The sequence below is a fragment of the Melozone crissalis genome, unplaced genomic scaffold, assembly GCF_028551555.1.
Source record: "Melozone crissalis strain CALT ecotype California unplaced genomic scaffold, PUWL_Pcris_2 ptg000042l_1, whole genome shotgun sequence".
NCBI lineage: Eukaryota > Metazoa > Chordata > Aves > Passeriformes > Passerellidae > Melozone > Melozone crissalis.
In genome coordinates, this window is record NW_026535820.1 from 28772696 (window position 1) to 28799918 (window position 27223).

The following is a 27223-nucleotide window of genomic DNA, read 5'->3' on the forward strand; positions in this document are numbered from 1 at the left end:
CTGAAATTCTGCTTCTTTGGGTTCTTTTCGTTGGTTTTTAGGAAGTTCCAAAAATGACAGAGTTCCATTGCATGTGCTCAGCTAATATGGAAAGGATCATACATGTACTCTGTATTCTTTTGTCCTTGTCTTTACTCTGAATATTTTGGCTCTTGCAAATAATTATATTTTCAAGTATAATGCGTTATATATGCAAAAAGGATATTCAGCTGTTTTAGCTGACCAAATTATGTTATATTTTCTCTATATTCTTAATCAAAAGAGAATTGATTGTTCATTTACCTAATAACATATAAAGTTCTGTAAACAAACACCTGCCTTACAAATTTTTATTTTTTTTTTAAGACCCAGCTGCTGCTTGGGGGCAATCAACAACATACCATGAATAGCACCAGACACCAGCCTCTGTTCTTTGTCAGTCTGCCTGAGTTGCAAAAACTCTGTGCTGCCACAGTAACACTGAATTCTCAGATACCAGAAACTGAGACAAGGAGTACACAGATAAAGACTTGCAGGTAAAGAGTTTGGAGGGCTATTATTTCCAGAAGCTGCTAGGGGTTGTTATTCAAATATTTTATTAGCTGTACTAGAATTAAGTGTAATAAAACCAGCAAAATGCTTATCACTGGCAAATAGTACAAAATTGTTTAAAATACCTTTTTTTCTTTTTCTTGGGCAAGGGACTTGCTTTCTGTTGGGGAACAAAATCAAAATTATGTTTTAAATTTCACAGGCTAAAACTAAAGAATACACATACTTCAAATTAATAACTGGTTAAAATTAATCTGTGTTTACTTGCAAAGCTGGGATGCTTCATGTTGTTGAGTCTAAGTGAAAAGACTATTTGGAAAGCAGATGTAGACTCCTTAGCATTCACCAAGCCTTATGTTATTCCCTTTAAAAGAAAGGGGAGAAATGAAAAATTCTGCCAAAAGGAACACTTTTGGAGAGCTCCATTTGTGTGCCAAAGCCCTGTAATCTTTGTCTTAGACCATTGTGAGTCATCTAGAGCAAGTAACTTGGACTAATCCAATTTATTCTACTGAACCAATGGAAACTGATTAAAAGTGGAATGTATTGTGCTTGCAAAAGGTAAGGAAAATAAATTTAAGCAGAGAAAATAACATTTTTCATTTCTTTCTCATCTTTTTCATAGACAGTTATTATTCCTGTATCAGGAGATCCTTTCTGCACCTGTTATGGGGACCCTGAATCAAATTTCGGTGGTGATGGCGGTCAGTATCACTGTGTAAATAATATCTGTAGTTACAGCCTGCTCTGCAGATGAGCAGAGTGCACCTCACTCAAAAGAGAGAAGCAGCACTATGTTTTATTGAGGTAACATAAAATTTGACAGAGTTTGATGTGGTCTGGTGGAATTTAGCAAGGTTTTAACAGTGTTCTGACAAGGTTCAGGAAGTTTGATGCCGAGGTTTACCTTAATAATTACACATGGAAGAACTACGAAAAGGAAAACTGAGTTAGAATGACTCAGAGAGAGACCGGAGGTGCAAAGGGTAAAGAGGGCCCTCGTGTGGACACATGAGGTTCAGAGGGATCCCTTTTTGGAATTCCTTCTTGGAGCCTTTGTGTGGCTGTGCCCAGTCTTTGTCTCAGACTTGGTCAGCACTTCGTGCCTAATGGAATTATCTCTGCAGTGTTTATAGTATCTGAGTAGCTGCATGGATTAGTAATTCTTCATAGCATGAATTCAGCATGCTTTCAGTCACTTACTGCAGGTTACAGGTAAGGGGTCTCTTGACCTTTTGTAAGGAAGGTTCTCTTAATTACCAGTATAGAATCTCTAAACTTGAGAGGAGTCCTGCTCAAACCTGCCATGCAGGCCAGCTGTCGTACAGTCTGGTGTTCAGGGAGTGCTCAGATTGAGCCTATCCTGATTTTAATATTTAATGGGTGAAGTAATTGGCTCCTAATCAATGGTATAGGCAAGACATGTGTGTTTGATTTAGTGCTGACAGCTCTTTCTGTAATTTGGTTATCTTGTACTTTTGGGTTTCGGAAAAACCTTTTGAAATATTTTTCAAGACGCCTTCACTCCCTTGTAGATGAGCCAGGGACTTTCCAGCTGGCAAGTTCATCCCAAGGGTGTGAGCCTTGTTGCTTCTTGGTCAGTCTGAACCACAGTATGGCTAGGGGCCAGTTGTATTTGTCACACATACATGTTATGTTTCTCTAAGTGTTTTGTTTGAGGATCAAGGATAAGTAAAAATATTTCATTTAAAACAGGCTTCTCTCTTTGTTCATTAGTGGTGTAGGACAGCTTAAGTCCTTTATTTTTTTTTGATGAAGTGACCTTTTCAGGTGGTGAACTAATCTGTGGGTTGAAATGGACTCAGTTGGTGAATTGGTACCCAGTTCACATGGAGAGAAGCAGGTGCAGAGTTCTGCAGCTTTGTTTTGGGCAGTCTTTGGCTCACTTGTCTTGCTTGTGACTGTATCTTTAGCTAGAAATGAGATTACATTATGACAAATGCCTGAGCTTATTTTAGTTTTCCCCTTTAAAACACAGGATAAAGTGTCTGCTTAACTCTTCCCTTGCATGGTTTTCAAAGGCAAAGTCACTCTTGTACCAGAATTTAATTTATGCTTACTACCAAACCCTTGATTTATTTTTTTTATTGTTACTTTCAGATACCATTTTACAAATCAGGAATATGTCAAGCCTATGTAGAGAGACACGGAGCTACTGTAAGTGCTGAAATATGAGACAGTTCTCTAGGCTGTTACACTTGTCTGCAATTGCTGTTGTCAGAGATGAGTGTTTTTCATAGGCCCTGCAATTTGCACTACAGTAGATGAATAGTAGTAGTAGTAGTAGTAGTAGTAGTAGTAGTAGTAGTAGTAGTAGTAATAACCCCCAACTAAGGGGGGTTTACTAAGGGTTACTAAGTCTGCCCCATAGACAAAGTGTGTCCTGTGAAGGGGGGCATGGTAAATATACTTTGTCAGACTCAATAGCTTTTAGAAGTTTGTGAGCAATACCTCCAGATTTCTCTGCTGCAGTGGCATCCTGCTCCTGCTCAGAGGCATTGGGGACTGACCTCAAGACAACGTTTGGGCCACAGACCTGCAGCTCTCCTGCTGGTGTCATGCCCTTCATTCAGTGGGAATGTTCAAGCAGCTGAACTGTCTCCCCATTCACCTTTGGGTTTGCCCAGCCTGCACAGGACAGTCTCAGGGAAGCAAAACAAAAGCATAGAGAAGAAATGGAACGCCTGAGCTTAACAGCTGATATATTTTTAGGCCATTGTGCATGTGATTTACAATCTTCTAGTATGCAACATCTATGGGGTTTGTGAATGTACGTGTGGATGCACTAAAATTGGTGAGTCAGAAGACTGATTGTAACCAAAGCCAGTAGCTCTCATAATTTATTTGTACAGCCAGCTGGGTGTATCTTCATTTGTTCCAAGAAGTGCAAATGTATATGCAGATTAGTAAGACATATGCTGTTCAAATATGCTTACCTTACAGAACTGCTTCATGTTGATATGTGTGGGTGATCTGTCATTGTTAGGTTTCCCAACACCAAGCAGTTCCTGCATGATTCTTTAGAAACATCCCTCTGGAGGTGTATTACTTAACTCTTTTTAGCCTGCTGTAGTTAGTTTCTTGTCTAATGCTGATGGTCAAGAGAAACCCCTTCAGGACAGGCAGGGAAGCAGAGCTGTTGGGTGAGCAAAGCTGCATTTATCTGCTGTGATTGCCAGAAAATGTCCTGGTGGTGACTCTGACAGCAGAAGTAATGTCAGCTTTGGATGTTGTGCCTATTGCCTGGAGGGAGTTGCATATCTAGTAAAGTACTCCAGAGGGTTCACTTAATCTTTTCCCCAGGTCTATTATCCGCCCTGTGAAAGCATTCTAGGAACTGTTGTGCATCTCACCTTAATGAAATCCAAATGCCTACATCAAATACTGTGCTACCTTCCTCTTGAAGCAAAGCAGATGAAAGATAAACATGTGTGGCACTTACTAGGATTTGGCTCCAAGACGAAGCAGCAGTATGTTTGCTAAAGTTTTGACTGAGGCCTTTAAAAAAATCTGTTAAATTATTAAAAATGTATGTTTCTTTTTGTCACTGTTGTTGCTAGCTGGAAGCACCGCAAACAGTTACTCCAGCCCTTCTCCAAACCTGTCTCTCCTACACACTTACAGCCAGGCTTGCACCCAGATGGAACAAGGCTGGTCACCTCTTGGTGCAAGGTATTTGACTCCCCTCAGTCAGGGATCAAGCATTTAGTTTTCAGTTCTTCATTGTAGTATTTATTTTCCATCATTTAAATTCCATAATTATTTCATTCATTATATTAAATTTTTTCATTCCTTTATCCTATTACTTTTTTTTCTTTATTTGCACTTTTATTGTTTTGTTATCCAAGTTCAATGGCACAAGTTAATGTTCTGAATGGACATTCCATTCACCTTTTCATTTTCTTCCTTATCTTTGTAATAGATCAAATAATTTTTTCAACTGAATGCAGCATACCACATGAAACCAAATATTGTTGGAAGCAGAGTTAGGAGGAAAAAGTGGTGTACAGATTGCTGCCCACTAATATAGCTTTACCTATCTCTCTTTCTTATAGATGTTAATGAATCAGTGAAAAGTTAATTGATATAGGGGATTTTATCTCCTTAAAAGGAACATACTTTCAGCATTTGTGATAGACACAAATAAAACTGTGTGATTTCTCTTTTTCTTTTTTTTTTCACATAAAAACTTTAGATGTATGGTTTAGAAAATAATGTCTGTCTATTCTGTTTATTAAGGGAAAGACTTTTTGTCTCATTCAGGAAGGCAAAATGCTGTTGGTAAGTACAATATTCTGTCAATGGTAAAGTTGAGAGAGCAAGGTAAAGTTAAGCACTTTCCTACTGGTATTACCAGCACAGGGTTTTTGGTTTTCATTCTGAAATAACTTCTGTCAAAACACACTTGGTGGTAGGTAATGTTCTGTCTGTAATAGCTGTCAGCTCAACTGAACCTTTGAAAAATCACTCACAAAGATAATTTTCATACTATTAATCTACAGCTATAGACTGACATTTGTCATTTCAAAGTTATAATTATTGCAGTTAAATGCACTTGCCTTAAATTATGAGTCTTGCGAGTGGTATGAAAGTTCCATAATAATAGATAGGAAAATGGGGAATGGTGACTGTCCAGTATGTACTGTTTGCTGCCCACAAAAATGAAGTCACAAAGCATGCTGGTTAGCTATTGCAAAAATTAAATTAACTTTTATTCCAGTATAAAAGTTAAAGATTACATTTGGCGATATTGGAGCCTAAGTTTGTAGCAGAGATATGTGTTGAAGAACTCAGAGCTGAGTGAAGGTTCTGGAGGTGTGTCCATAAATGCTTGCCTTGCCCATTTAATCTTTCCTATTGACAGCTCCTGGATGGAAAATACTGTGCTGAATGACTCAGTGCAGCAAATGGTTACATTGGTTACATGAACTACATTTGCTTTGTAAATGGGTGTTTGTTTATCAAGGATATGACGATCAAGCACACAGTTGCACAGCCAGACTTGATTTTCTGAGTTACAGTATGACACTAATTCATTATTATTTTTATTTTTCACAGTTAAAATGCACTTAATTTAATTTCTGTGCTCAGAAAGTCTAGCCCTTTGATTTTCAAACACAGCACTTTGACTAACAATTACCTTAAATAAATATTTAGGTTAGCTTTCTGCCTAAGAGATGAGCTGTAATTCAAAACAGGGCATTGTGCTTTTTTTTCTTTTAATTTAGTTGTAGACCTCAATGTGTCAGAGAGACAGCTTTGCATCAGCGTGGAGCCTTGCTCAATTCGGCTGCCACCCCCCGAGGTATATGCCAGTTATATTTTCTATGACTGTGTTTGTTTTATTAATCTTAATCTTCTTTTCTGTTAGGTGACTTCCAGTTAGCATGATGGAGATAGAAGTGCTTATTTCTGATTGCATTGAGACATTACCTATATTTATTGACTATCTGCACAGGTCATAAAAGCATAACATCCGTATTTTTTCTGTATTGATGCATTCTTGCAAGCATTGTAAAATAGATTCAAGGCTAAGAGAACTTTCAAAAAAGCAAACAGAATATAGCAGTGAAGTGTCTTTGTGACTCTAGATTTCCTTCTAGCAGTGTTTTCTAGAGAGATTTCAGTCACACTGTAGTACACAGTTTTGAGTAACAATAGAGCAACTACAGGTGAGTTTCTGCGCCACATTCAAGGTCCCTTTATATGCTTATTATGGAATCTGCTTAATTTCTATGCAGCTTCCAAAATATGGAGCAGCCAGGACTATGCTGCTTATAAGTTCAATTTATGCATTGTTTAAGAAATCATGGTTGAGGTTGAAAACCATGATTTCTTAGGTTATCCTTTTTGACAGCCATGCCACTTGTGGTGAGTATATCCCTATGTGCAGGGCGTATTTGTCAGGCTTGCCGGTTTCTTCTATATTTCTTACAGAAATATTCTTAAAATAAATATTTCTGATCCAAACTCTTCTTTGTTGAAATAGAAGAATAGGGTTTCTTCTGAGACTGGCTTGGGACAGCATAAATATTAAAGCTATCTATAAGAAGCCAGTTCCTAAATTATATAGACCAATGATGGAAAAGATCATGATGTGGCTTTGTTACCAGTTTGATCCTTCCAATACTTTTCTAAAAGAGAAATGAACAGATTTTCTTCTCAGGGAATAAATGCAAACCCTCATAGATAATAGAAAGATAAAATGTTTCTGAAATCTCTGGTTTTGATTGTTCCCTACAGTCAAATTCTGACATTGTGAACAAGTGTGGGTTTTTTTGACTTCTCGGAGGATGAAGCTGCATGTCCCATTAATTCTGTTCCTTGGACACTAGCACATGTTTAGGCCAAGTGACACACACAGTAACTAGAATGTCAAGCATAGGTATCTGATTTGAACTTTTTAAAAACATGCACTGAAATGAGACGGCTCTCAGTTTGAGAAATTCCTTCTATATTCTTATTAAACCATTTTGAATAAAGTTTAAATCTCATTCATTTCAATAAACTTTAAACCTTGTACTTACATGGCTTGTGGAAGTGTAGGCTCTAACATAAAATAGTGTGCAATTTGATAATGGGAAAATCTTCTGAAATAATCAATCTGTAAGAGCTGATGAACAAATAATAATATATCAAGCTTCAGTGTGTCGTGATACACAATTATTTTTGAAATTTTAAAATTTGTACTGCTGTAGAATCATTTGCAAATAAATTTTCTTTTCTGTTTTAAGCTGGGAGATTTTGATATTTCAGCAAACACCGTAAAGCTGTTTGACAGCAATGAAAGCACAGTTATTCAGCAACATTCTATATTAAGTAACTGGTGCTATGTTTTGCCAAGGTAGGAATCTGTTCACATTTCAGCAGAAATAAACATTTCTCAGAATGTTTGCCCTACAAATTGTGAATTTTATGCTAGTGATAAGAACACTTCTGTTTTACAGTCTGTTTTAAAGTCAGGAATTTGTTGTTTTTATTATCTCATTGTTAAGGAAAATAAGAAAAATTAATCAACAAATCATTAATTATACAGTTAAATACTATTTTAATTTTACTAATCTTTGGACTGCTTTTATGGTAAGCAAGAGCATCATTTTTTTGAAATACAATTTTAGCAGAAAGTAAATTTAAAGAAAAAGTATTTCCATCTTTGCCATGAAGTACCTCTATTTTTACCTAAGATTTTTCATTATAAAATAAAAGAGAAGTAATGATGATATTTGCTTTTGTTCTGCATTCACTGCTAGCGAGTGTTGAAGAGAAATGTCACTTGTATTTTATTCTTTACCATACTTCAGGAAACCTTGCTATTGTTATGTCATAAACTAATGAGCTAAAAGTATTAGTCCTCAAAATATAAAAATAATCTCTAAATACTTTAAATGCCAAAAATAAGGGTTTTTTTTCCCTAAAAAGGCCAGTATATTTTAAACTGGATTTTATTGCACCCTTTCTAAGCATCCCTTCTTTACCTGTGCACAGCATGAAAATGGGTCAGATCATAAACATCAGCCACATAATTCCTGAAGAATCTCCTTTCCGTTCATATAAGGATTTTCAGATGCACTGGAAGAGTCTGGTAAGAAACACACACACTGCTTTCATTTTCCCCTCCCTTTTTTGTTTGCCTATTGAGTATGTCCTTGTAATACCTGTTTTTATTTGGTTTATCTAAGTATGGATATATTCTTCCTGAGGATCTTGAAGAGACAAAAACATATTTGAGTGTTTACTTCAAACCAATAGGGGAAAGGTTCTTCACGTATCCTTTCAGAATATATTTGTCACATTTCCTCTGCTACACTTCTAGCAAAGCTCTGCTTTTCATTTTTTGAGTGTGCCACACTTCCTTCTTTCATAATTTCACAGTAGTCAGTAGAGAAGTGTTTTAATAGACAAATTAAAACAAAATGTTTAGTCAAGTCTCGGTCCCAGCATTGAATAATAGGAAGTCAAATAGAACAATTTGCTTCACGGCTTCCAATGTGGTAATGCCACTTTAAATGTGATGTAAAAGAAAGTGTGTAAAAGAAAATTAAATTGTGTAAAAATGTGGCCAACAAAGATTGCTTTTAAAGAGATCTTTCCTGCCAGGAAACACTAGACTAAGGGTTAGTTATATTAGTGTAGTATAATTGTGCTAGAGTCCTGTAACTTTATAAACTTCAGGCCCATGAGTAATTAAATGCTTTTCTCACTATTTTAAAAAACATTTAGGCAAACTCATGTTTTCTTCTCAACAAAGATGATTAATAATTATAGAAATGTAAAGAAACTTGTTATGTATCCCTGAACACTTACTCAGGTACCCTTTAAGTTGCATTCGAAGTCAGCCAGTGCAGTACTTCCCCAGAACAGATGCAGAAGGTGTAGTGAACTCCTTTCTTTCTGACATGAAGAGCAATTTTTCACAGCTATGTGGATTTCCAGTAAAGATGACAAGTAAAGCACTTTATGCTACAAAGGAACTCTCCAGGGCTTCAGTGCATGTAAGGCTTTCTTTATAAATGTATTAATGGCACATATTTTTCATTGTATGAAGTGATCTTGATCATAGTCAGAGCACAGTAAGAGCATGTAACTGTGCTTTTCACAACAAACTATCAGTCCTGTAAAACTTTTAATTACCATATAAGTAAAAGCTACAGTATTTGCCATTGTAAAGTTGTTATTAACATTATAAATACATTAGAAAATGGACTTGGTGTTAATTAGTTGCTATCAGTATTTGCAATTCTGTAGGTTTTTTTTAAACATATCCAGTACTGTCTCAAATCTCTACCATAATAAAAACAAAGACAGTAATAACAGCAATAATAACAGTAACATTATTACAATTGTTGCTGTTACAAGAGCATTTAATGACAGGAAAAGGAGGAATGGCTTTAAACTGACAGAGAGTAGATTTAGATTAGATATTAGGAAGAAATTTTTGCAGTGAGCAGGGTGAGGCACTGGAACAGGTTGCCCAAAGATGTGGATTCTCCATCTCTGGAAGTGTGTGAGGCCAGGCTGGATGAGCAGCCTACTCTGGTCAAAGTTGTCTGTGCCCATGGCAGTGTGGCTGGAACTAGATGATCTGTCAGGTCCCTTCCAACCCAAACCATGATTCATGGTTCTATTATTATTATTACTAGCAGTAGTAGTAATATTACAATTTATTTAAAAATCAAAAGAGAACTGTGTGGACATAAGCATTTTAAAACACTGAAGCTGTAAGGTTTTCTCCATGTCTGGTGATATAAAGGAGGCAAGTAATCAAAACTCCTATATTATTTGAGGTTGTGATGAAGGCTAAGGCTCAAATTTCTTTGGTAGTAGTGTGTTAAAGAAGAAATGAAGTAATTAATTCTGAACAAATAATAGTGACAGAAGATGCAGAGGTTCTAAAATACTATAATCCTCTTTCAGAAAGCAGTTTCTGTTTATGTCTCTCCAGTGATCAAAGCTAGAATGGGTCCTCTGTGTCATCTGCAGTTTTTATAGACATCCAAACTGTCTTTTGCTCAGAATACAGATGCTCTTAGAAGTCTTAAGAGATGAAGAGCTCTGTCAGTCAAACCCTCTGCAGAACCCCTCAAAAGGGGTAGACATTATCCAGCTGGAAAGCACTAAATCAAGATAATTACTGTAATTTAAGTCTCTCTTTCTGAGAAATATGATATTCTAGCATAGATTGTAAACAAAGAACTCGGGGAGGATAAAAAAAACCCCTTAATTTATAGTGACAACTAGATATTGTTTTAAAATATAGTCATTCTAATCCAAACCACAAAATTGTATTCTTATATATTGTGATGTGTATTAGGTTGATGCCATATAGCAATGCATTAGGTGGCACTATCAGATCGTTAAACCCAGTTTATTCAATTTAGCAGCTCTTGATGTGTTGCAGGAAATGAAACCTAAGCATACGAAATTGGACGGTGAGATGGTTTGTGTAGTATCTCTAACGGAGGCTCCTCCAAGAAAACCGGCTTTGCCTGGAATTCCTTCACGGTGCAGTGCGGAAAAGAGCCACTGGATGGAGCGTTTGGTCAATGAGCCAGGAGCACACAGTTTTCTGAGTAGCAGTGAGAGTCCAGGAGGGGTTGGCATTGGAGCCACAGAGAAATCAACGAGCAATAAGCAAATACCAGGCGTACCAGAGTTACCTGCTGCAAAATCTTTAGGAACACCTGTAAACTCAGCCTTTGAATCCACTCTCCCAAAAGTCAGCAAAATTATACCAATTTTCAAAGGAAAGTTGATGCAAATGAATGGAAGGATCACAAATCAAACAGATAGGAAGAAAAAGGAAAGTGCTGAAAGGCATTCACCAATGAAAAGTGTGGGTGTTTCATCTTCTATGCTGTCTGTGCACAAATCCAGCATAACTCAGGTTTTCAAACACATTCAAAATATACGAGTCAAAACTCCTACTGACAGCAATGTCCTTCAGGTAAAGAACATGAAGACACACACAAAACATGGTGCACCCATATTCCTATGGAAAACCCAGTCTAGTGGACAAATGGCTGACTCTGATTTTTCTGAAAGCTTAGCTTCACGTGGGAGTCCAAGTGAAGTCAATCACAAAAAGACAAATTCTCCATTCTTTCTTAAGAATGCTGGGCCAGTGCTTCAGAAATCAAACACCAGTCCATGTCTGAATACACATGAATCTTCTACTTCCAGTGCAAGAAAGGGGAAAAGGTTTACAAGTCAAAATACTACTCAATTTCTTGAGAAACAACACCAGTCAACGGAAGTGCGTTTGCAGATTTGTAAATTAGACAGTGAAATGACAAATTCCAGTTTGTCACTGCAACAAACAAAGAGATCAAATAAAGGAGCTGGGTTAAATATTCATGAATCTGTCTTCAAAGATACAATGTGCATGGCCAAAAGTGAAGGAAACAAAGCAGCATGCCACTGTAAGGACTGTACTGCTGAGACAACCAGTCACCCTTCCAAACCTAACTTGGAACAGGTAGAGTGAAGAGCAGGGCTCATTCTCCCTGCTTCTCACAAATTCAAAAACAACGTTAAGCAATAAAGAGCATGACTTTCCTCATGTTCTACCATCATTCTCAATATCGCTTTCTAAAATTCTACTATTTAACTTAATGCTTTCAGCCACTGCTGCTTTTGTTTTTTCTGAAAGGGAAGATGATTTACTGTGTTTTGTTAAAGAAACACTTCTTTAATTTGAGACTTTTATGATGGGGTTATTAGTTTTCCTTTGTTTTAGACAGTTTGTCCAGGTCTGTGTGAGGTTAACATGGTGACATTTTTTTGATGTTCAATCTCTCTCCACATAAAACCATATTAATGGAATAATTCCTTCCTCCTGGAAGGAATCTCAAACCTCATCAATTGTGTAGTGCTGACAGCAGTTGTGTGTAAGGCATTGTGCTGTTAGACAAACATGGAAGTTTTGTAAATACAAGTTTAATTACAGTTTCACAAAAAGCACAAGTTGCAACAGGAAAAAAATCCCACTGGACATGAGGAAAAAATTCTCAGTGTGAGAACATCTTGTCAGCTACTAGAACAAGTTGCAGAGGGAGGTTTTTGGGTTTGTTAGCCTTCCATATTCTCAGAACTTGACTGAATGCAACCCAAAGCAAGGTGATCTGTCTTTGAAGTTAGCTCTATTTTGAGTAAAAGTTATGATTAGGTGACAGCTAGAAGTACTTTACACCTAATTTTTCTGTGCTTCTCCCAGCATTTCAATTAAATAAATAGTTTAGCTGATTTCAGTGCAATTTTTTTGTAAGGATGATATTCCATATATTGGGTACATGGATGAAATGTCTTGGGCTTATCATGTTTTTCATCTATACAATGTAATTTGGTGGGTTATCTCAGCTTTGTGTGATGAGGGCACCTTTTGAAAAAGCAGGTAATTTTAAAAGTTAGTGATCTTGTTCAGAATGTTGTGGAGTGTTTTTCTAATGAAGGTATAAACTTCTGTACTTTTAGGTGATTACATGGAACCAGTATCTGACATGCGAAACCCTGACCTCAAAACCGACTTTGCCAGTCAAGGAGAGCAACATGGAAGGATCTGTAAAGAAAAGTTGTGCCAGAAGAAGACAGGTAAACCCACACACACACATACACTCCTTAATCCTGTCCAGAAGGACTTGAATTAAGGGACAAAAAAAAATATTTAAACATTTTTAGTTCCAATTAAAATGGGCAGGCTAAGAAATCTTACTGACCTGTCTGGATGAAATTAACCTTAACCCGGATAAAGGTATCCGGGGTATGATACTGTCACTTGAAGAGTTCATTTCAAATGTTTGTCTCCAGCAAAAGATGCTGCTGAAATGTTTAATGATGTTACTGTTTCTGAAGCAGATTTTCTGATTCTACAGAAAAGTCTTATCCTGCCCAATATAACTCTGGGCATTCTCAGTGGCTCTGTGAGATTTTCATCTCAAGGACTTGAATTTAGCAACGTTCTGTAGAAATGACTTTTTGTTTTGTTATGCTTTTTAAGCCAAGTACAAGGCAATTCTGGATGTTTTAACTGTAATTAAAGGAACACAGTCTGTGCAGATCCGAAAAGGCCAGTGCAGCAACCCCAGGGGCCTGCTGCAGGAACACACTCACACCCCAGAGCTGGAGCTGCTGCAGGGAAAAGAGGAGTCTGTGTGGGAAGCGCCAGCCCAGCTGCTCTGAGCTGGCCCCATCCAAGTGCAGCTGGGAAAGGCCCTTCCACAGGGCCACAACCGAGGCAGTGCTTACAGGGCCAGCACTGCAGTGCTACAGCAGTACAGTGTCTCACAAAGAGAAGAAAAACTGCAACTAAATATAGCTGTTTATAGGAATAACAACCCTAGGGGTCTGGGTATTGAGGGGAGACTTCCACTACAATACAAATTAAGTCCTTTGCCTACCACTGGGAATGACTCAGGGACACTAGGGCTTGTGAGCATGGAAAGCTTGTAACTGCTCTGGCAGCGCTGTTGGAATGGGGAAGGGGCACTGCCCTGCCCTAGTCAGGACTCACAAGTGCCCAATGCATTCCTCACTCTCCAGGCAGGCTGAGAGTAGCACAGGTACCTGCCTGAGCCCTGCAAGCTGCTTTTGGGAAGTGTCAGGAACACAGCAAGTTCTCACTGCCACTGCAGTGCTGCCGCTGCTGGACTCAAGAGAGGGGGATGCACAGTTCTCAGGAAGTTTCATTGGTGTGTCAGGAATAGGAAAGAGACTTATCTGTTAATTGGCATCGGGATGGACTCTCTGATGCTCATTAGGCTGATTCCTCCTGTCCCCAGATTAAAATATGATGGTGCTAATTTGGGACACTGGTAAACACATCTCTGAAGAATCAGCCTTTGTCATTACTGATCATCAGAAATGATAGCTGGTTTTGAAAGTCATGGTTACCAGCATGTAAAGGGTATTTTCAAAGTAGCTGTGGTCCTAATTATTTAGCCATTGTACTTATAAACAGACTTCAAGTTATTTATATTGGAAAACAGAAACTTTTAATAATTACTTCTTACTCAACTAAGCATTTCACTCAGAAACAATTTTTTTAGTTGAACTTTTAGCTTAGTTTTGCTGCTTCATTTGCTTTATTGGCTTTTGCCCTTTTCTGTTTTTCTTGTTTTTGTAAGCAGAAAGAAGAAGGTTATTCAAAGTTAAAGAGAGCCAAAAGAAGTAAAACTTCTACTTAAGGTGTTCTGGAGCATTGAAAGAAAACTCTAGGTACGTTTATTAGAAATTTAAATATTTTCTTTTAATAAAATAATATTGCATGTCTGTAATAGTTCCTGTTCTTTTGGATCATGATGATATCAGCTGTCTAGAAAAGAATCACTTTAGTATAGAAATGGCTTCTAGAGCAAACTGATGAGGTGACTAAATTGCAAATAAAGCAATTGTACTTTTTTTGTGAAACAAGCAATGTAAAAAAAAGGCATTTTGTAACTACTAGAACTTAGAGTTTGACATAAATTTGTACTTTGAGTGGCTCATTTTTCTCTCAGACTAAAATAAGCCTGGTTTTTGGGCTCCAAAGTTTACCTTGAATCTGAGCTGAAATTAAAACCAAAAACCATTGAAGTGGAGCTGTGTATATTATTTGATATCACTACAAGAAATGTGGCTAAATGCTCTTGTGTTGCCGAGATCTAATCACAGGACAAAATTGTCTGTCATAAAAACTGAGTAAATTTAGTTTTGTGACAAGATATTTCAGCCCACATTGTGGGTGGTTGTCAGTAATAGTCTTGCAGGATAAAACAAGCTTGTCCTTTGAACATTCCTTTGAATACCAAGAATACAGCATTAGGACATACATAAGGAGCTCACCAGGTTTAAGAACCGAATGCCTATCACAAATTATCAGTAGTAAAAGGTACAGGAAAGAACAGACGGTACAGTTTGCTGTTTCAGAGATAAATGGAAGTATATTTATTCAGATTGAAATACTGATGGAAGCAAGATGATCACACAGAGCAGCACAAAAAAATGTACATTGTACAAAGCAAATAGAAAGACAGAGCAATAAACTTACAAAATGTAAACTGTACATCTTTTAACCTGGCTTTTAGCTTCAATGGAAATGATTACATTGGACATTTGGTGGACAAATGTGCATTTTGTCTCAGAGATGCACTTCATGTCCTTCCTCTCCTTATTGGGATATATTTCCTCCAGTGAACAAATAAATCAGTTGTCTGCTTTTCCTAAAGAAAGTCTCTGGTATGGATGGAAGCTTTTCATCTCTGGCCTTCACACTGATATTCAGCATATCCCATCCCTGGGTTTAGCATTTAATCTTTCCTGCTTCAAGCCAGGCGTTCAGGCCTGGTCCTTCTTCAGAGGTGATCTGTTCTAGTGATCAGCACACATATCCACAGGTCCAAAGTCTGTGGCTTTCACTGAGGATTGATGAGCAGAAGTAGTGTATCTGTGAATGGTCAGAACTCTACTTATTTTTAACTCTGACACTCTGATTTTATTTTTTTTCTTATTTCTGAGTTAAATGCCACAGCATCAAGTTGATCATGGTAGATAACGCTTAAAGCCCTGAGAGAAATCAGTGTTTTCCATACAGTGTTTAAAATATGATTTCCAAGAATCCCACTGATAAGGGGTCTTCATTGGTGTTGATGATTTAAAAAGAAAACTAGAGCTAGAACAACTTCTGCTGTTGGACTCTTGCCTACAGTTTTGATTCTGAAAAGCTGGGCTCTAAATTCCTACATTATGTATTACTACACATGCATTCAGAGTGCATGTTTTCATTTGAACACTTGGGAATTACTTGTGAGTTTTCCAATTTACTGTGTAGCAAGATTTATGTGTGAGAAGTCCTTACACTGGAATTCAGTGATGTAGTCAGCAGGCAGAACTTTGTTCTATAATTCATGACCAAAAAAAAACCCCATTTTTTACAATTATTTTGCAAAAAGGGTTAGTTTTTATGACTCATGTGCCAAGTTGCACAGCCTCTTGACTTGTCCAGGAAATCACAGCATAATCCTAATTTTTTTCTTTGTTTTGTTAGAGCTTGTTAGTAAAGCAATGTGAGAGAAGTATTTAACATTTTAAGGAGCTGAACATTTGACTCTAATACTAACAGTCTCCATGCTTAGTTCTTTATTAATAAAAGTCACCCTATCATTTTCAAGGTCACAAACAACTGTGAAAGGGAAATTTATTTTTTAAGACAAATCAGAAGAACAGAGCTTCCAAAGCACAGCACCTACTGCTACGGAAAGATGTTTTTAAAGAAGCATTTGCAGCATTGCAATTGTTGGTGGAAAAACAGACATATTAAAAATGTCAACTCTGAGGCTTCCAAACTTTTTTCCACTGATCTGCAAAACTCTCTCTGTTGTTCTGCTCCTGTGTTGCAGTGAGTGAGATACTACTGACCTTTGGTTTCAGATGCCAGATTTCATTTAGCAAATGGGAAGATACAAATTCATCGCAGACAATAACAATTACAGGATTTCACCTGAAAGTATTTGCTGCTATTATTGTTAGGATGTTGTGTGAATATAATAGTAAGGTAGGAGGTCCACACCATTGGAATTATATAAAAAGTTTTCAGCAGCTTTGGGCTGAGATCTATTGCACTGTTTCTTCTAAAAGGTGCATCCCTCAAGCCAACATTTAGGAATTTATCTTGTAATTTGAAGGCTATTCTATAGAAATTTCCACAAAGCTATCTTTCAAATGTTTTCTTCATGGGAAATAGTAGCTAAAATAATATTTTTCCTATGTAGTTTTCGTTAAAAAAAAGATTGTGAAAATGTTCAATCTTTCAATGAGAAAGCAATTTCTTTTATGATGGGGGAAAATCTGCTACTCAAATCTAGTAGCAGAAATAACCTTTGGACTGTGTACATCAGTAGGTTGTTGGGACCTCAGTACCTAAAAAGAGTTGCTATTGTAATATTTTTCTCTTTTCCTGTCCATTTTCCATTTCTATGGGATTGATTCAGGTTAGAGCTTAATTTATTGCATGATTGACCATTTATAAATGCTAAAGAATGGTATCTTAAGATTCCATCTCTTACTTTCTTGTAGAGTTAAGAACATGGTTTAGCTGCCTGACCTCAGCCAAAGGTTGAGAAGGTGTGAAAAGACTTCTGCAACAGAAGTTCCTTCTCCCAACACCACAACTGACTGTGGTATTTTGAGGGCTTTAAATTTAAAAAGCCAGGATCTAAGAGAAAGGATAAATATCCTTTGTACATATATGTACATAATACCACATATTTATGATGGAGAGAATTCTTTCTTGTTCTGTATAAAAATGCAGACATTTAATTTGAATGCCCTGAATCCAAACTTTGTTAACAGAATGCAAATACAGATGTGGGATTACAGCAATATTTTCTTCCTTCATATTGGCCATAGGGCTCTCATTTGTCTTTTGTTTTCTTCTATGATGTAAACTTTTTCTATGTTTTCCTCCATTCAGGTTCCCAAGAGGTCAGTAACATACTTGAGAATCTCTGAACTTTGTGTATTTTACTGTTCTTCATTGGTAGCTGTTTCTGGAAGAAGATTTGAGGGTTAAATACAGTCAAGTGAATCCATGTATCATCAACTTTTCAGACAGTTCAGGTTAATAAGCCCCTAATGCATTTGAAAATTTGACTAAATTGTTTAGTTTTTTAATCCCATTTTGTATGTTCTGCTATTGCTTACACAGTTAATCATTCTTCCAAATTATATTGTTGTTTCTAGTTGGGTTTTTTAAGATAAAATATTTAATTCTTTGTTACAGTGTCTGGGCCAGTTTGATTCATCAGTAAAACATTCCCAAATAAGTTTTCCTTGTCAAGTCAAATGATTGAAAAATAAACAATTTTATTCCTACGGGAATAATTTAAAGGCTGGATTTGACTCAAGCTTCATTATTTTGTGTTGGATTTCTTGATGACTTTTCAGATATGAAACTGCTCTGTAAAAGATGTTTTTAAGTTTAATTGACAACCCCATTCTTCAGGAGTCCATAGAGAACCTGTAGTTGCCCTTTGAGAACTTTGTTGCTGTAAGTGTGACTTCAGCGACCTACTTCAGCCTTATATACACATACACAAGATTGTTGCCTCATAATCACTGCTGTGAAATGAATATTATTATGTTACCTGGAAAATAAGAATCAAATGTCACACCACCTCCTAAACTCAAATCTTACAGAACTGTAATTTAACACTCGTTTTGGACATGCATTTGCAAATCTTTTTTTCTAAAGAGTTTGATACAATGGAATTTTATGCCCTTTATGAAACTTTTTTTTTTTAGGTTTATGTTGCAATAGTTGTATTTCTCTTCACTTCATTTTTCCAAGCTGGATTTTGTCCTACTACTGTGAAAATATATGTTTTGTTTTGTTTCTAACTTGAATGGTGACTGTCAACATAGCTCTAATTTCATGGTGCCAGTGTTTAAAAGGAAGTGAGCTTTTCAGCAACGTCACTTTCTCATACTTATACAAAAAAAAACCCCAAAAACAAAACCAAACCTAGTCAAGACAAATAATCAAAGAAGTTAGTGCAATATGCTCAGCAAGAAATCAAAGTCTATTTACCTTTTGTCTGGAAGCTGGTATACAAGGCTACTTTTCAAATGCTGTGGTTTAGTTACTTTTCATAGGTTTGACTGTAAGTAACTGATCTTTCTCCTGTCCTACAGAGAAAAGCCTGTAGATTAGTTGCATTTCTGCCATGTTATATAAATTAGTGCTTTGCTTGATCTGCTTCCTATTGTTGCTTTTAAAATGCTGCTGGTTGCCAACGTTTGTCTTGTATTATCACAGAAGTAATTTTGCACTATTTTTGCATTTTCAAATGTTGATGTCATTTTGTGTTATCTGTAATGAAACTGAAAATACAAAAAAAATTTATTTACCTCAGCTCCAATGTGTTCCATTTAAATAAACTGTTGAGTTACTCCTCTGTGCTAAATTGCCAGCTACTCCCTGGTCTGAACTGTGGGGAAGAACCCTGTTACTCCACCCACCCACTCCTGGTAAGTGCATGGGAAGGTGTTGATAGCGAGTGGCACCACACAGGGTGCAGGAGTGGTGGTGATGGAAATGCCACAAGTGGGAAGGAGGGATTCGTGCTGGGAATGCCTTGGGAGGATTTGGTGATGCTGAAGGGACCTTGCTGCTGCCTTGCTCTTCACTGTTTATGTGTAAGAGCCCACCTCAGTTTCTGCTTTTAATCAGTTCTCACTGACTGGGCAGAACACCCTCACTTCTGGCAGGTGCCAGAACCTGTCAAAGCACAGGAGCCCTCAACATCCTGGAGCTTCCACGTGTGATATCTGCAGGCTTGGTTTCTCAAGGTTAAAGAAAAAGACTACTCCTCAGGTCCCAAAATATATAGATGTACATAGGAACAGGTGAAAATGTAAAAGGTTGAAACAACTCCCAGGTGTGAGAAGCTGGTGAAGAGGTCAGCTGGCAAAATTATCACTTGCCCACTGACATCTGATGGGTTTTATAGTGTTCTGTAGCTTTGCCATCAGTTCTCAAATCATCTGATTCTCTATCTAAGTCGATTCAGATTTACATTTGCCAAAGCTTTCTTGGGCCTCTGTATTAGAAGATTCAGCAAATATTTGTTGAGTTGAAATATTCATGATGAGTTCACAATATTTAGTAAATATGCATTTCCAGAGAGTGATCTTTCCTCATGTGTGTTCCTAAGCTGACTCTGTTCTTATCCTCCCTCGTCCTCACAGATGTAAGCCAGGGGGAATTTTTATGTACTTAAAATTGGCGTACACTCAAGCCCTCTGTCAAATCTCAGTTTAAAAGTTTACAGATTATTTTATAGGTATTTATAACTACAGGGAAGCTTGCTGTTAATTTCCTTTGGTGCCAGCTGCATGCCAGCTTCATACCAGATTGTGGTTCAAACCAGATGGTTTAAAAATAGTCAGATGAAGATCTCTGGAAGTATTGTGCCACTGTATCACAAAGTTACTTAGCAAACACAGAACTTTAAGAACTTTGGGCTGAATGTTTTGTTGCGCCAACCTGCTCATCATATCTTAATGGAGAACCAGTTACTGGAGAATAGTGGCATCTCCTGAACTAGTTCAGCAAAGCATCTTATCCCAGCCCTAAAAACCATACAGTATTCTTCTGTCTCTTGGCAAATCTGTGTGATTCTGTTGACCCATGCACAGCACAGAGCAGCAGCTCAACCTCTCAAAAAATTGAAGCCAGGATGAGCAAGTCTGTTTTCCCTCGGATCTGTGCAGAACTCGGTGCAAGCGCTGTACATCTTATCCCCCAGGGTAGTGTTGGAATCTGGAACAAGGCAGTCCAACTTTGCTGGAAAATATGTGAGAACTGTTTTCAAAGAGCTTACAGTTCCACCAGGAACACACGTAGCTTCTTGCAACCATTTTTTATTGTCCCAAACAGTGACAACAAATTTCTTATTTAACCCAGTGTGTAAAAGGGATTTAAGCTTGTTCCAGTGGGAGAAGTTCAAAAGTATTGAATGCTAATATGTCTGATCTTCTTGCAGGAAGCTCTTTGCCTGGGATTAAATAATCACTTTCAGAGAGACACTTCTGTTCCATGGTGTTAGCAGCTAAATATGTGTGTATATTTATATATAAACATGCACACACATATCTGTATGTATTAGAGCACATGTGTGAAAATGCACATACATACATATGGCTGTGCTTCATTAGAGAAGTTTAAAAAATATGCTGAGTGTGTGTCATGTGAAAAATGTTATTCTAGTACAGACAGTTCAGATTGGGCAGCAGCCTTGGGAAGTTCCCTGTTGCCAAGTGCCAGGGGGTGGTGCAAGAGGGATAATTTTCATCTTATTTCCCTGATTCCCCTGTCCATAATACAAAATTTGATTTGCAATGACAGGAGTGGCTGCCAAAGCTTAGCTGGTTTTCACCACACTGGGCTTAATTAAATACTGTTAAACCATCAGCTGCTATCTAAATAAATCAACAGTAGGAGAATGTGCTGGTAGCTGCAGATTGCAGAATGGTTATGGCATGAAATCTTGGGTGATGCCAACCCAGTAGTGAAGGTAAAACTTTGGCTCTCCTCTGTGTGCCAGGACCTGCCTGTTCCAACACTGGTCTGAGCACTGCAGGTGCCTGGGAGTTGAAAGTGGTCACCTGGCTGGGTGATCCAGAGCTGAACTTCAACAGAAATAAGCACAAAGCATGTTGCTACATGCTTCTTAACTTCTACAGTTCAATAAAATGCATTTCCCCTAATTATGCATAGTATCACAGCACAGATTTTGGCAAGAAGGAACATTTGTCTTGCAAAGCAGTTGGCCACCTGTCTCAGTGCAGCCAGTGAGTACCAGGGGATGGTGACCAGCAGGTTGAGGGAGGGGATTTTCCCCCTCTACTCTGCTCTCATGAGACCCCACCTGGAGTGCTGCATCCAGCTCTGGGCCTACCAACACAAGAAGCAAGTGGATCTTTTGAAGCTGGTCCAGAGTAGGGCCCTGAGGATTATCAGAGTGCTGGAGCATCTCTGCTATGGGGACAGGCTGAGGGAGCTGTGGTTTGTCAGGCTGGAGGAGAGAAGGCTCTGGGGCTTCCTCACAGCAGCCTTCCAGGGTACAAGAGAGAGGGAGAGGGGCTGTTTACAAGGGCACAGAGTGATAGGACACAGAGTAATGGCATTAAACTCAAAGAGGCAGGTTTAGATCAGATTTAGGAGGCAATTCCTCACTGTGAGCGTGGTGAGGCGCTGGAGTGGGCTGCCCAGAGAAGCTGTGGGTGCCCCATCCCTGGAAGTGTTCAAAGCCAGGCTGGATGGGGCTCTGAGAAACCTGGTCTAGTGGAAGGTGTCCCTGATGATCTTTATGGTCCCTTCCAAAGCATTCTGTGATTCTATGAAATCAGCTAGAACTGCTCAGTGCCAACGTGTTTTCCAGAATAAAAATAAGAAAGGTTATTCTCCTGAGAGGTGCAAGCAAGAAACCCCTATATCCACACATCCAAAAAAAGAAATGTACCCATTTAATTTTTTGTCACCTTTTTTATTACATTACGCAGCAGAAATATTTTTATTGCAGTTGAAGCTTCACATCTCTGGGATATTTCAAAGCACATGAGGTAAATGAAACTAAATTAAACCTCTGCTGAAGAGGGAAAAAAGGGGTGGTAAATCATAATTCAAGAACATAACATGTAGTTCTTAGTCTTCAAAATAAAAGAAAAAATCAGAACAATAACTTCATTTATATTCCATTTATACAATGGAAAATAATACGTGAAGAATTAAAATGGAACCCTGGTAAAGCAGATAACATTTTGCAGCTTACTGTGCAGCTTTTAGTGTGTGTGGCCAGCACTGTAAAGTACTGAAGTGTGTGTAAATTCAAACCTTGTTAACCAGAAAAACTCTTGTAGCTCTCCTTGTATTGCAAGAGAGACTTAAGTAAGGCTCAGTTCCATAAGTTTGTGTTTTCTGGAAGTTTGGATGCTTTGAAGACTGACAAAAGCTTTTCATTGTATATCAGATTTTGCTGCTCCTGTAGGAATGCCCTAAGTAAAATGCCACTCAAAGTGATCACATTGTCCCAGGTTATTACTTTTCAGTCTCATACTACTAGTTGAATACTCTGCCACTGCAGATTTTATATAAATTTAGAAAGAATAACAATAAAATCCAAAATCTGCCCATGCAGTGAAATTAAATGCATTCCAGTAATGGAAAACACAAAGCTCCCAATACCTGGGCACCCAGCCAGCCCAGCTTGGCATTAATCATACGTATTCATTAATTCCCATTTAGTGATGAGTCCATTGATGCTGGCAGTATAAGTGCACACAGTATGAGCCACCATTCGGCTCTGGAGGGAAAAACAACACCAGTTTGGGGATTTCATGTGCACTGGGAATACTGGATAAGCACACATCCCTTGGCCACTGGCATGCCTGCATCTACTGAAGTCTGAGGCTGCAGCTGGGTGTGGGGCGCTGAGCCACACTCCCTCATGCCCTGCACTCCCCTGGCACAGCCAGATCTGCTGTCCTTTGTACCAGAATGACAATTTTACCTATTTTCCCTATTTTACCTATTTTCCCAAACCTTTTATGGGCTGGAATGAGCCAGCTGGGTGGGAGTGGGCAAGAAGTTGAGTTAAATCACAGAGACACTGGTTTAGAAAGCTGATTTACATGTTTGATATATGACTACAGAGATCAATTTATTTTAAATTACTTAAATTAAAAGGCTAAAAGCTACTTATTTGCTGCAATTTCAGTTAGTGATAATAAGCCCGAGGGAATTTGTTGTAACAATTATGCTGGGAGTTTCAATACTCTGAATGCCTTAACTTTTGCAGCTTTATGGTGAAAAGTTCTCATCTACTGGGATCTTTTTAAATATTAATGGAAATTTTAACATGTGCTATAGAAAAAGATTTCTTTTGAAATATTTGGGCTTTTTCCAAACTTCAGTTTAAAAAAATATATTTTCATGCTATTATCTGGAATTTTAAACCCAAGATGCAGATCTAACGCAGTCATATTGACAACTGGAAAGGAGAAGAGAAATCTCACAGAAGGTCTCTGTAGATTAAATAGAAAAAGGTAAAGAAGAAGGAAAGTTTTTTGGTGAACTAAGCCCTGCCAAGGGGGAATACACCCCCTGACTGAGTTCCTGCCTAGCTGGAATCTCATCTGAACCTACTGAGTCGTCATTGGCAATGAGAGCGCATGGAAAGCATGCATCATTAATTTTTAAGAGAGCTACTGTTAGAAGAAAACGATCAGACTTTGTGAAGAGTGTAATAGACCTGTCAGGGCCACGTTTTAACTCCAGAACATTTTTATTTTCATGTCTCCGAAGAGTCAGTATCTGTTTAAGTTACAGCAACACTCATTTATTGTGCAGTTTCACACAGTGCCCAGGGGAAATTTGATGCAAAGTTTACCTCCTTTGGTTCAACTGCACATGCCTGCTACTGCATAATCAGGGCAAGTATTTTAGAATAATTTTCATTTTCAGATGTAACAGTCACATAAGCTCAGAAAGTCTGTAAAAATTTGAGACTCATTGACTCATAAATGGATGTGGTACTTGCAGTTCTGATGAGCTTATACTCAAGCAGGACAGACACACTTTTGGAGGCACAGACTATGGACTGGAACAGAGAGCTGGTGAGTATCAAAATTTACAACTGGTTCTGTGTCATAGTTCCCATCAAGTTCTTTGCACATTTAATCAAGTCTCCATTTATTATTATGGTGGTACTTGCATTAAAGGCAATTAATCAATCATACCGAATTCTGTATAATTTTTGTCACTCCTCTCTCCCACCAGTTTGTGCTTGCTCAGTCCAAAGGTGCAGTTCTCTGTCTCCATCCAAATGAGGATCTTCCCACCTCTGCCTCGTGAGCTACAATGTGCTTAGAACTACAGTGTGAATAATGCACATTGGGATTGCTCTACAGAATGTAATTAATGGGGCTGGCTGTCATTCCTAGTGAGTCATGTTTGGGCCAGTAACAATTTTCATATGGTTTAGGTTGCTCAATCTTGCTTAATCAGACAGTCATGATTAAATGTATTCAGAGCATCTGAGCCAGGTGTCTTTGAAAAGGAAGTTTAACAAGAATTGAAATAAGCTTTATTTTTCCTATTTTGGTCTTTTGAGATTGAGGTTGTTTGTTCATCACCAAACACATTAGATTTCTTTTATCTTTTCCTTCTAACATTTCTTCTTGGAGGGAAAAAATATATTTTTACTTAAAACTGTGAGTATAGGTATGCAGCTCATGTCTTTGCTCAAGCCTTTTTTATCCTTGGTCTTTTTGCACCAACTTCTATTGCTTGTGCTGACAGTGTGTTGTCTCATAAAGCTGCCAGCTCCCATTTGTGATGATGTTTTGCTGCTCTCTGCTTTTCCTCTGTTCCCAAGTGGGTCACCCACAACTGCAGTTCCTTGGAGTGTCCCTGCCCAAGGTGTCCCTGCCCCAGGGTGTCCCTGAGCCTGCCAGCACCTCTCTGACCAGGAGTGTCAGCCCAGCTATGCAGTTCCAACACCATCATCACCCGTGGGCAGACATGCCTGGGATGGCGGGGCTCTCAGGCACTGTGACACGGCTGCAGCCCTGGCCAGACAGCAGCACTCTGCCTGCTGTGCCTCAGACTCCCCTTGGATACAGTATGAGACAAGATTTTAACACAAATTATCTTTGTTTAAATGCAAACTCTTTGCTTTAAAGTGCTGATCCCACTTGGAACTCAGGCTCTGGCCAGCTGGATGCCTCCCATAATGTCCTGATGCCCATCCCTCCTTTTTCCCATCTCAGGCTTGAAGAGATTATGCAGTTTGGTCGATGGTGCTACATGAGTTGCATGGAGATGATTCCCTCCCAGGCCAGGGAGGGCCCAGGACCAGCTAATTCTGTCTGTGAGTACATGCCAGAAATCTATTTGTGAGCAGCCCAGAGTGTCCCAGAAAACCAGAGAGCACCAGCTTCTCCCACAAGGCCTGGTCTCTCCCACAGTCTTATTCCAACCTGATGTTTTCTTAGCTTCCCAGACAGAAATCTCTGTCACTGATCAGTGTTTTCTTACCCCTGTCTTGGCTTCCACAATTGTATCTGTCCAAACAAAGATCCAGGGACGACCAAGAAGTTTTCCAGGTTTTTACTCTTTCAGTATTTACTTTGAAGAGACCTCTGAAAGAGAGAGTTTGAGACATGTCTTTTAGAGCACTGGTTTTTTCCAGCATGCAAGATTAAGGGAATGTGCTGCTGATTTCAGGCAGATTATGTTCTTTCCCTGGCTGCATCACAGCCTTTCTTCCAGCTCCTACAGCCTTCCATGCCCAATGATCTGTGATCACTGCCAAAAAGTATGTTCCTCCAGTTGTGTATCTGGATATCTGGAAGCTGATCCTCTAGCATCCCAAGATGAGGTGACATGCCAGCACAACCTCCCCATCCCTGCCAGAGCTAGACCTGGCACAGAAACCATCTAACTTAATGAGGTAAATGAAAATAAATTAAACCTCCACTGAAGAGGGAAAAAAGGGGAAAAACCTCTGCTGAAGATGGAAAAACAGGAAGGTTTGTGGTGGCTGTGCTGCCTGCACAGCTTTAGGAAGTACCAGTGCTGCCCTGCGAGCAGGTGCACAGAGGGCATGAAAGGCTTAGAAATCCCAGAGGAGCTGGATCCATAATTGGCACTCATAAGTAGCCCTGCAAACAGCTAGTTTTCCATACATAAGATTTGGACACAAACTATTCTTAGTACTTGGGGAGTACACTTTATTGCTTAAAGTTTGTGATTAAATGGGCAAGAAAGTTCTCATGCCCCTTTGTCTCCCATTCATCAGCATGGCTGCATCAAAACTAAAATAAATGACCTTAGAAAGGAGAACTTTATGTTACAAAAGTACCCTTAAAGAATGTATGGAAAGCATGTGAATATTTCTGAAATACGATGAAAACAAAACCCAGATGACTGTAAGAGGTTGAAGTAACATTATCTTTTCTTTATTCAACCCAACCAGAGTTTAAATCTGCTGCAGGCAGTCTTTAGAAATAGCACTTAATGCAATGCCAGAGCATCCTGCAGAAAAGGTACAGCACATTAATGTGCATGGATTACCTTTGATTTTCTTTAGCTCTGTGAAAAGGCTTCATTAGACAACTGCACTAATGGTAATTGTGTAATTGATCCATTCACAACAATTACTTAAGTGCATTGTTGTTCTTCCATGGTGGAGAACAAAAACAAGAAGTTAGGCCATTGAAGCAATTATTAAAATAAATCTTGGCCAGTTTGATTTGTAGGGGTCTTTGAAACTTGAGTTATAAAGATGACAATAGCTTTCAAGAGTAGTTCTTGAAGAGGCTGTTTTTTAATACTTTTACTTTTCCTGCCTTTGCCCCTGGGCTCTGCCTGATTTAACATCTCTGTGGGCTCTGAGGTTGGTGGATTGTCTTAGATTGTTGGCATGTCCTTATCTTGCCGTCCTTGCCAACCCAGCCTGCAAACACAGAGCCAATGGATCCACCCCACAACAGTGGTGTTGACAGGGCATGACATTGGCAGTCCTTGGGGACTCTGAAACAGAAATATTTCAGTCAAGGTAGTAAAGCATGTCCTAGCACTGAGAGCAAAACTTCAATCTGTTCCAGCTGATGCAGGCACAGAGTTTTTAATTCTTCT

The 27223-nt window shown here is 38.5% G+C and overlaps 1 protein-coding gene across 1 annotated transcript; it reads left to right on the top strand.

Annotated features, from left to right (window-relative positions):
* Window positions 1-381: 381 nt before the first annotated feature.
* Window positions 382-14231, top strand: CUNH18orf63 (chromosome unknown C18orf63 homolog). Its single transcript, XM_054285441.1, has 13 exons — window positions 382-515; window positions 1157-1235; window positions 2653-2709; window positions 4113-4224; window positions 4792-4833; window positions 5781-5857; window positions 7287-7396; window positions 8038-8134; window positions 8232-8317; window positions 8861-9044; window positions 10451-11527; window positions 12523-12639; window positions 14175-14231. Exons 1-13 carry the CDS (start codon window positions 382-384, stop codon window positions 14229-14231), a joined length of 2229 nt encoding a protein of 742 aa, XP_054141416.1.
* The last annotated feature ends 12992 nt before the right edge of the window (window positions 14232-27223 follow it).

Bases quoted from the DNA above. Each gene is read 5' to 3' on its own strand.
- CUNH18orf63 (XM_054285441.1), top strand. From the start codon at position 382: ATGAATAGCACCAGACACCAGCCTCTGTTCTTTGTCAGTCTGCCTGAG. The intron at 4,225-4,791 runs GTATTTGACTCC...CTGTTTATTAAG, and splicing joins TGGTCACCTCTTGGTGCAAG to GGAAAGACTTTTTGTCTCAT. The intron at 8,318-8,860 runs GTATCCTTTCAG...ACACTTACTCAG, and splicing joins ATAGGGGAAAGGTTCTTCAC to GTACCCTTTAAGTTGCATTC.